Below are 10528 nucleotides of genomic sequence, written 5' to 3' on the forward strand. Positions count from 1 at the left end.
CAAAACCACACCATCCAGTATGTTTTAAAGAAAACTAATCATTGTGCTTTGGACTTTATTGTACCATTTTAACAGAGGGGTTTCTACGAGATCTCCAGCAGTCTCTGAGCGATACTACAGGAGATGAGGTGGTAGCACAAACCCCAAGTGCTTCTCTGCTGGCATCGACCAACTGAAGCACTCGAAAAAGTTTTTTTTCAGAGAGCTGGAGGGCAGCGAGACCACATCTGGTTAACACCGTAGTGGCCCAAGCAAATGTGGGAACACACATTTGCCAACAGTGTTGGAGCAAAACGTCTGTTGTCCGGTGCCGGGATTGCCGACCACATCCCTTCTTCTGTGCTGACTGTGATGTCACCCCCTCCACAACAGAGATGCTACTACTGCAGGTTACTTCCAGCCATTGGCCCCAACAACACGGCCCTTTGCTCCTGTGGTAAGTTCTGGTTTGTGAATGTACATTTTCTTGCTGGACTTGTTGAGAACTTCATTTTGAAAATGTGAGCTTCCTCAACATCTCTGTGTTAATTCCCAGCAGTGTGCTTAAGTCTCTTTTTAATGTTCTGATGTAAAGTTCAATCCTAAATATGTCACATAACAATGTTGTATTTCTCAAAAGAGACAAATTATTTTTAATTCCCATTTGAATTTTTTTCCAGTGCGGTTTGTACCTGTGGAGATCCCGGACAAAATCTGTGGTTGTGCATCAGAGTCATTGAGCCTCAAGCCAGGAAAGACTGTGACTGTGATCACAATGAATGGTAAGAATGGGAAGAATGTTTGTCTTGTTTCTTAAGATAGATGTTATTGAAGTTTCTTCTTGATAATATCCAACCCTTCTCAAAGACCCGCACATGTGGGATAGCTTGTCTATTAAACCTTAACATGGGTATTGAGTAAAGAATACCAAATGTATCAAAAAACACCTTGTCTGTTTTTCAAGGACGACATGAGCTAAGCATGCCAGAGTTGGCTTGTGAAGCATGCGCTGCGACATGGACGACTGGGGTTGACGACCTTCTTCGGAGTGACTACTGGCCAGCTACCCTTCACTTCGCCACCATTTATGCCACAGATGTTTTCTTCTCATTTGAAGAAATTAAAATGGCTGCACCTGGACTATCCTTTCAGGCATATTTTGCGCTTCGGCCGTGTGAGTATTGAAGTTACTTGTCCTTTTTGATCTATTTGTATTTTACAAATTGTAAGCTGTGTCCTTATAATTTATAATTTATTTTTGACATATAATTATCTGTTGATGTCCTTATTTTGTTATAGACTGGGAAGATCTCAACTGACAGCTTCATCAAAAGTTTCTTTGAGTGGGAGGCTGTGCGTTATGAGGTGGACATCATGTGCAAGGAGGAGCCCTTCACCTGTCCTGCGTGTAGCCCTGATATGCTTGCAGTTTCCGTGGATGGAAACCGCAAGCATTACAGTTTCAAGAATGCAGCTAGGTACTATAGAAAATATATAATGTCACAGTATTTGAACAAATAACGAAACAAAAGTATCTTGATGTGAACCAATCAACCTTATCATCTGAGATGTCATACATTGCTCCTTTGATTTATTTAGATCTGAGGTACGGGCCATCTTTGACGGTGTCTTTATAGCCAGGGATGAAGACGTCTCAAGATTTGTGGACTATATACCAAGCGGCAAACTCTGGGGAAGAGCCGGGACGCCAATACGGAAGTGCCACAAACTGCAGTTCATATATTGGCCGATAGGCGCTGACTGCAGAAAGGAGCAATTTCCATAGACCCCCATGTTAAAATGCCCAATTTTACAGCCTAAAAAAACATGTTTCTACCCATGGATCCAATAAATATTATTATGTATATAGTTAGATTCCACCTTCATGATTATGGATCTGTGAGTGAATTGTTTTCTAACATGACCCTTTTATTTATATTAGGTCTTAAAGTTTTTGCATAAATTAGGGCGTGGTCACATTGAGTGACAGCTCTGTCAAGTGACTGCTGCTGTTAGCTTCTTGTCTCTCTGCTAGCTGCTCCGTCCGTGAAGCTACAGGGACTCTGCCTGCCCAGTTCATCCAGGGAACACAACTTGACCCCGGCCGTGTTTGTTTGTTCTTCATGCTTATATATCGGACTATTGTGACTCGCTCTGCGGTTAAAACAGACGGTGCATGAATGCCGTTTTGCGGTAAGTGAAATTCGAGTACTTTATGTATGTGTTTATGATTTTAATCAGCTACGTAATGAATGTTAAGGCTTGGGTTAGCGTGTAAGCGAGTGGTAGCTACATTGGTGCTAACGATGCTAATCGTATCCTCCAAGTTAACTTAAAACCATAGACTGTATATATAAAGGTTAAAATGAAATAGACAAGTGTTAAGCGTTAAGTGAGATAGTACTGTAGAACAAAAGGCTTCTGTTTGAGGTTGATAAAATAAGGTCATCCTTGTAACTTAGAGATATTTTATTATGTAGGTAGGAACTGTATGCATCGCTAAGGTTAATTTAAATTGGCTATGCTCAAGTATGTAGACAAGCTAACGTCGAAGTAGTGTATTTGAAATCAACCTCACAATAAGATGTGTGTATATTACAATTATTAATGTCATATTTCAAGATGATTACTTAGATATTACAATATGGTTGGTTGAGCTGGAGTTCATTATTGAGCTTACACGTTAACGTCACAGTCATCTGAAGAACGAACCCAAATCTTGTTGTTTTTATTAATTGCATTACCAAATTGGTATCAAATAAACAGTAAGCATTGGTAACACAACTTCCAAAGTTACAGTAAAATAAAAAGGACCCTGACTCGGACAATACACAATCCAACATGTTCAACAGAAGAGAATAAGTTATATTGTTTGTACACATGGTTCTTTACATATATATCTGTTTGTTTAAAGTGCCCAGGTGATGCAGACAGGATGGACCAGAGAGTGAGAGACAGAACTGGACTCCTCACAGCAGTGAACTTCAGCACAGGTACAAATACTCTTTTTTCATACTGTACAAAGAATCAAGAAAGATATTGGTTTAAATAAATGAAGTATTGACTTTAATACACTGATATACATTCCATTAAACAATACTAAATACTAGATCACCTACACATCAGTGAAGTTGAGGGTTTTTTCCATGCAAAGGGTTACATGTTAACAAGCAATATTACTTTGTCAGCTTTCTAATTTAAGGTATTGAAGGCAAAGCTATTAGTGACAACTGCTATTTATCTCTCAATATTGTCTGTAAAAAACGTGGTAAAAGTTATGATTTCAGTGAGAGAACAGAGCAAGCTTCTACAGTTGCACTAAGTTTTGATAACAGTTAAATATTATTTTGATAATAAAATATATTTCAATGTTGATGAATGTCATACTGTTCATTCATAATCTGATTGTCTTTGTAGCTCACTGTTGAAATAAAATAAAACATTACAATTACAAAATAATTATATCTACAGCCCCTAAACACACACACACACCTCTTTCATAAATAACACACTTGTTCTGCAATAATATGTTTTATGTTTCCTGTAATTTTTGTTAGGAAAGGACATGCCTGAAAGACAAGACTCAACATTTTCTCCTTCTCTGAGGGTCAAGAAGAACATCCAAGAGGAAAATTAAAAGCTGATGTTATGAGATTTTAAGACCAGTACAGGACATTCACTAAGAAACTACTTTTATTGTGAAGTCAGCTGATCGAATGCACCTGTTTCCACATCTACACTCCATCAGCTGATTAATTCTATTTGCCTCACTTTATGAACTTCACAACACCTGTACCTTGTACCGCAGAGTTTGCAACGTCACAAATAAATGGGGCCAATCTTCAGTCAGATGTGAATGTGTAATCTAACATTTTCAGTAAGAATAATGGACAAAAGGAGTGCAAATACAAATTCAATTTATTGAAATCAGAACCAAAAGTTAATCAAACATGTTTTAAATAAAAAAGCACATATGGACAGAAGGTGTAAACCTATTAAATGTATAAGTAAACACATTTAGTCAAATAAAGTGACAGACAAGGCCTGTGCAGTTGGTGTCAGCTATGCCCAGGTCTGGTCCTCCTCGCAGAGGAAAGACCCTCAGTCCTCTCCAAACCAACAGACTGGACGTCCATCACACGGAGGTTTCTCCCTGAAGTCTCTGCAGCTCTCTGGACACCACGCTGTCTCAATCCGTCCACACTGAATATGAGAGGGGAAAATGAAAATAATAAATGCTTTAGACAATAAGAAATATAAAGTTGACTGTTGAGTTGCTCAGTTTTTTTAGATTGTCAATATTATTACTGTATAACTAATATCTCAGGTTAAGAGGCACCTTCAAATAAAGATTGGTCTTTAAATACATTTTGTCTTTTGAATTGTTTGTCTAAAGTCAAGGATCTAGAACTGGTACTTATAGTTTTAATGATACAGTCTGGTTATAATGCTGTTTGGAGGAGGCCTCACAGGTAAGAGCACTAACTAGCTATCATCACATGTACCTTAGCTTGACTTAAATGTATTAAACGTATAATTAAGTGATAGCAACATATAAATAACTAATGTCATGCAAACATATTAATTTGCTTGATTCCAGTGTTGCATTTAGCACATTGCATACAAACGTTAAGGGATTTTAAGATTCTGAAGTATTATGCTAAAAACTCAATAACTTAGATTATTATTTATAGTTTTGCTGAATAGTTTCATGTCCGCTTACCTTAGAAACGTAAAATGTGACGGCAGTGTGCAGATGGGGAAGCATGTTAGCTTAGCTTCTTAGCTTGAGCTAGCTCTGTTACTTCCCAGCTGCAGGCAGCAGGTCCCGCCTCTGCTCCGCCTCTTTGCCCTTATTTGGAGCAGGCTGGAGCAGGCGGGAGTTAGACTCAGACGTCACTGTCGAGCCGTTAGTGGCCGACTCCGCCTACTAAGGGCTTCTCGGCAACTCTGCAGAATCCTATGGGTGACGTCACGGACCCTACGTCCATTTATATATACAGTCTATGCTATATACACACCACAACCAAACATGTAATATTGCAGACTCTAATTATGTATAATATAATATCCTAATGAAGGGTTTGGTTAGGTTAGTCTTTGCACCATTTTCATCAATACATTTTTATATATTAGGTCTCCGGAAGAGGTGTTTGTGGAGGACAGTGGTCGGCAGCCAGAGAGACCTCCCAAAAATCAGCCGGCAAGCTGGATGAGGAGGGACTAGAGCTTGCCGTCTGTCGACATGGAGTGCTCCTCTGTGCTCTCAATATGTACAGGGGAGAAATCTTTGCTTATCCCCTGTACCTACAGAAAAAGCTGGCCAGTAGTATGTTATTTTGCATGGATGTGACCTGCAAATATTGGCCCTACCTCCAGAGAATCACAAAAAGCTGTCCAGAGCTCCAGCATCTTCTCGACATGAAGCCCTTTCTCTCAGTGTTTCATGCCAAAGCGCATGACTTCAAATGTGAAGTAAGGAATTGTTACTATGTGACACAATCACTTTATGTAAAAACCTCCTTGTGAATAGTGACAAGTTGTAACGAGTCGTACTTTTGAATATATTTTAAACAGGTGAAATGGAGTGGGGCATATCAAGAGGGGGCTGGACTAACCCTAGGGGAGGAGGTGGAACAGGTCAATGCCTTCCTCTCTCGGATAGCAGTGACCACAAAACACATGTCAAAAGCAGGTGAGTTACGATAGAACCTTTACTGTCAGTTTTCAAAAAATGTTCAGAAAGGCACAGATTACACTAACAAATTACACCAACAACACAAACTCATAAAAGCTCATTGACGGTTATGACCATAGAACACCATTTAGGATGGCAATATAGTATAAACCCCAGTTACAGTATAAGAAGTAAGAGGAATAGTAATAATGTGATATTCTCTTTTGTAGGACGTACAGACATGCTGACGCTGATGGCCATGCGCTGGAATCAGCAAAAAGTCAGCAACTTGGCCACCTCACTGTCAGATATCTGAAGGTAATAACATAGTTTTAGAATAATTATTTGTGGCTGCAGCCTAAATGTAGATTTCTGTATTTACTTGTCTTTAATTGTTTGACGTTTGTAGACCACAAAAGCTCTGGAAAAGCAATTGCAGAACCTGGAGTCCATGGAGGCTGAGTTGGCAGTGACTGAAAAGCAGCTGGAAGACTGGGTCAGAGATGTGAATGAGTGGGCAGAAAGTGAGGACAATCTTAATGACGTTTTTCAACTTTTTTGTAGTCATGATTTATCAATTTATTTTTAATTTTCAGAATTAGTGATAACCCTCTATTGACATTTGCATTACTTATTTTTCATGAAGCATATGTAATAAAATAATATTAAAACATTTGATCAAATGTCACTGTTATTGTGAATTACTCTGCTTAATACACCTATTTCCTCTAAAAAGCAACAACAAACAACCCAAGGGATGCTGCTGCCTTGGCCAGCAAGATCGAAATGCTGACAGTAAGTGTCAAGAGACGTTCGCAGCGTCTCTACAAAGACACAGACAGCAACAAAGGTCGTTCCCGGATCCGCCGCAAGATCAGGGATGAGAAAGGGGTCCTGACAGCCACAGTTGAGAAATACAACTCAATGGTTCCAAGCACAGAAGCGCTGTGCCTCGAAGCCATTCTGTCTGTGGAGAAAGCTTGGCCATGGCAGCTACCAAACAGTGGTAAGTACACCAGTCTGCTGAATGCTCACAGCAAATGTGGAAAACCTTCATGTCTGATATATAAATCTATTTAAGACTTCATCGATTCTTTGAATGTTGATCTTTCATACACATTAATTCATGTTTTGTCATAAATGCTTTCCAGACTCTTTCGACCTCAGGACAAAGAGAAGAACATTCGACCTTGTCATGGCAGTGAAGAGACTACAGGAGGAGAAGAAGATTCTCATCACAGAAATGAACCACCACTGGAAGAGGGTGGTGAAAACTGCACAGCACATCACCAGGACGGAGCTGCCATCCATGAAGGACCTTTACTCCCAGCGGCTCAGGAAGAAATCCCTACGGATTATCAAAGACCCCCATCACCCCAGCCACAAACTGTTCTTTCTGTTGCCGTCTGGCAGACGTTACCGCAGCATCCTGGCAAGGACAAGAAGATTCGGAGACAGTTTCTTCCCGCGGGCAGTGAGACTGTTAAAAAATTGAACTGTTGAAACAACTTCAAACATTCATCTGCTACTCAGTAGTATGTATCTAATACCTAATATATATATATATATCATTCCAATAACTTGTATATAGACTCTATTGCACTATTCCGCATCATAACTTTATTTTATTTTATAACTATTATTCTTTTTGTATTGCTCTTGCTCTTATTGTTATTATGTTATTATGTTGCATTGTTGGAGAAGCCTGTGACATAAGATTTTCAACTACATAATTACTCTGTAACTATGTCAGATTGACAATAAAGAACCTTGAACCTTGAACCTTGAAGGTCCTTTCAACCCGCAGTGATTCCCTAAAAGAGATGTCCTGCCTGCAAAATACAGTATATATTACATTTTTACTTTGCATGACTTTACACATCAGTGATAGGTGATGAAGTAACTAATATTGTCTTTATCTTATACATTTAAGATTCACCATTGGGCCTGAGCGAAGACGGGATGAAAGGTCTCCAGAGCATGTTTAGGAAAAAGCAGCACGACATCGGAGAAATGAAGACTCATGCGAGACGATGCTACCTGCACGTTTTGACTGGAGCAGAGACCATCAGCTTCTTGCAAAGTCTTTCAGATGAGTCTTCTGACTGCGACTCTGACAGCTCTGATGACACACGGTGAAGCCCCCTCCAGACTACCTTCTATTTAACATCTACATGCTCCCCCTCTGTGAAATACTCCGCCAACATGGTCTCAACTTCCACTCCTATGCCGACGACACCCAACTCTACATCAGTACCAATCCATCATCCCAGCTACCCCCACTGTCACTAGTCAACTGCCTCCGCAACATCCAAACCTGGATGTCAACAAACCTACTGAAACTCAACAAAAACAAAACAGAGCTGATGGTTGTGGCCCCAAAAACACTGCTCCGGAAGGTTGGAGATCTGCTCCTCACCGTCGATGGCTGCTCCATCCAGCCTGGGCGTCACTCTGGACTCTAGCCTCACCTTCAACTCCCACATCAGGTCTACTGTCAAAACTGCTTTTTTTCACCTTCGAAACATCTCCAGACTCCGGCCCTCTCTCCCCGACCCCGTTGCAGAATCATTAATACATACCTTCATCTCCTGACGCCTGGACTACTGCAATGGAGTTCTGTTCGGGGTCACCTGCAAAGCCCTGGACAGGCTCCAGTACGTCCAGAACTCTGCAGCCAGGCTCCTCACCCGCACTAAGCCCTGGCAACACATCACCCCCACCCTCCTCCACCTTCACTGGCTCCCGGTCAAGTCACGCATCCAGTACAAACTCCTCCTGCTAACCTACACATCTCTCCACTCCCTAGCCCCTGCATACATCTCTGACCTCCTTCAGCCCTACACCCCCTCTCGTCAGCTGCGGTCCTCCGACAAAAAAAAATGACACATTTCTTAATGTCTTAATAGTATGTCCAGTAAGTTATTCTTCAGGTTGTTGATATGTTGTTGAAGGCATTTTCTATAATTTCATTTTATTCAGATGTTATTACATGTCTACTCTGAAACACTATGTAAACAAGGTCCCATAACAATAAAGTTGATACAAATAGTTTTGACTGTTCACTCATGTTCTGTTTGTATCTCTGTTTAGCAAACACACATACTGATTAGCACCATGAGGGGGCGGATAAACATTTTTGTCTGATGTTTTAAAATATGTGCAATAATATAGCTATATCCTGTATATATCACATTTAAAACAACCTTCAGTTGACCAAAGTGCTGTACAGGCAATAACTACAATATTAAATAACACAATGGGAGTACAATAATAAAACAATAATTAAAAACATGATAAAAAGCACAATAACTAGAAACATTTTTTTTTTTTAAACATACAAATGTAAAAATGTAATGTTCAACTAGTATTAAAAGTAATGACTAACATGAATAAAACATCTTCAGGTGTTATATATACATATCTGTCCTACACTAATAATAAAACAGATAAAATGGCATTGTATTCTTTGTACCTCATTTGTTTGATCCTCATAAATTACCTTTCAAACACCTCATCAGTTGCCTGTTTTTGACTTAGCCTACATAATTAGCCTACACCTGGTACAATGCATAAGCCTCATATAGTCCATATTTAGCTTGATAATGGTAGTTAGATATGTAAATTAACATAATATGTTTTTGATAGCATTGTATACCATGTGTACTTTATACGTCTGTATTATTCACCTAGTGGTTAAAGCACGTTATTACACGTTTACAGTCATTGCAATGCCGGTAAGGTTGTGTTGCTAATCTCTGCATGTTTTGTTGAATGGGTTAAATTTGATGAAAACATTTAAATATTAAGAGTACATACAAATAGGGGGAAAGTAGAAGGTCAATGATAGAAATATAGAATAGAAATATAGAATAGAAAATATCAAGAAGATAGGCTACTGTAAGTGATCTCTACAATAAAAGTTTAGTGCCGGATGTACACAGATATTAATAGGAGGATGTGCAAATCAGACAAATTAATCAGGCTTTATTAACCTCTTAAGCACGGCGGTCCCCCCATTGGACCCCTCCCACCGTTTTTTTTTTCGAGATAATGTCTCAGGGCTTCTTAACATTTATGAAACTATTAATGTGTAGCACCAGATTAACGGGAAGAATCTCAGCTAACTGAAGATATGAACCATTTTTGACAAAACAAAACACAAGTCTCATAAGAAGCGTCTAAGTGACCCATGAGCGAAAAAATTCTAACGCACTGTGGCACACAATTCAAGATAAAGATACCCTTATTACTTATCGTAGCTGCAAATACAATATAGCCGATTAAAGCTGAGACTCCACAGATTATTTAGGTATAGTATCATCACTGAGCGATCCGAATTTGCGACAGGGGAAGCAAACACAGACATCACAACACGTACCTTTACGGAGCATTTACGGCAGATCGTCTCACCGTAGCTGTCAATTAGGTCAAAAGACGTGTTCAATGGCATTAAAACGGAAAAAAAAAATGCTACAACTGTTGATCCATAGGTTGATAATGTACCTGTGCCTTTGAAGAAATTATTTATAATCCATAATTCCATTTTTTATGTAAAAATCGGAGCGGAAAAGTTAGCTGCTAATGGCAGCCACCAGAGTGTATGCAGCTTCCGGTTTTGGTAACTCTCACTCCTTATTTGTTAACGTTTTGGTGTGTATATAACTTTCCCTCGATTCCATTGGCTCTAGCGGTTATAAAGAGATTTCATTCATCAAAATCGAGCAAGGGGGGCCAGAGATAGGTCAAATCCACCCAAATGACCCCAGAAGTGGGTTTTTTTGGCTAAATCTCTCTAAAAAGGTCAAATTTCACTTGTTTTGCATCAATCTTGATACACGGTACTTATTATATGTTGTACTTTGGATTCCT

At 39.4% G+C, this 10528-nt stretch overlaps 1 protein-coding gene and 2 long non-coding RNA genes across 3 annotated transcripts; all 3 read left to right on the forward strand.

Annotated features, from left to right (window-relative positions):
• The first annotated feature begins 419 nt into the window (after positions 1 to 419).
• LOC117491201 lies at positions 420 to 1085 on the forward strand. The gene is made up of 3 exons (XR_004556752.1): positions 420 to 436; positions 660 to 761; positions 944 to 1085. It is a non-coding gene; the product is annotated as an uncharacterized LOC117491201 (long non-coding RNA).
• Positions 1086 to 4987: 3902 nt separating this feature from the next.
• LOC117491836 lies at positions 4988 to 5969 on the forward strand. Its single transcript, XR_004556798.1, has 4 exons — positions 4988 to 5013; positions 5116 to 5454; positions 5557 to 5674; positions 5887 to 5969. It is a non-coding gene; the product is annotated as an uncharacterized LOC117491836 (long non-coding RNA).
• A 138-nt stretch (positions 5970 to 6107) lies between these two features.
• Positions 6108 to 8542, forward strand: LOC117491563. Its single transcript, XM_034141613.1, has 5 exons — positions 6108 to 6180; positions 6393 to 6662; positions 6808 to 6923; positions 7911 to 8055; positions 8274 to 8542. Exons 1-5 carry the CDS (start codon positions 6108 to 6110, stop codon positions 8540 to 8542), a joined length of 873 nt encoding a protein of 290 aa, XP_033997504.1.
• Positions 8543 to 10528: the final 1986 nt, after the last annotated feature.

Source organism: Trematomus bernacchii, unplaced genomic scaffold (assembly GCF_902827165.1).
Source record: "Trematomus bernacchii unplaced genomic scaffold, fTreBer1.1, whole genome shotgun sequence".
Taxonomy (NCBI): Eukaryota; Metazoa; Chordata; class Actinopteri; order Perciformes; family Nototheniidae; genus Trematomus; species Trematomus bernacchii.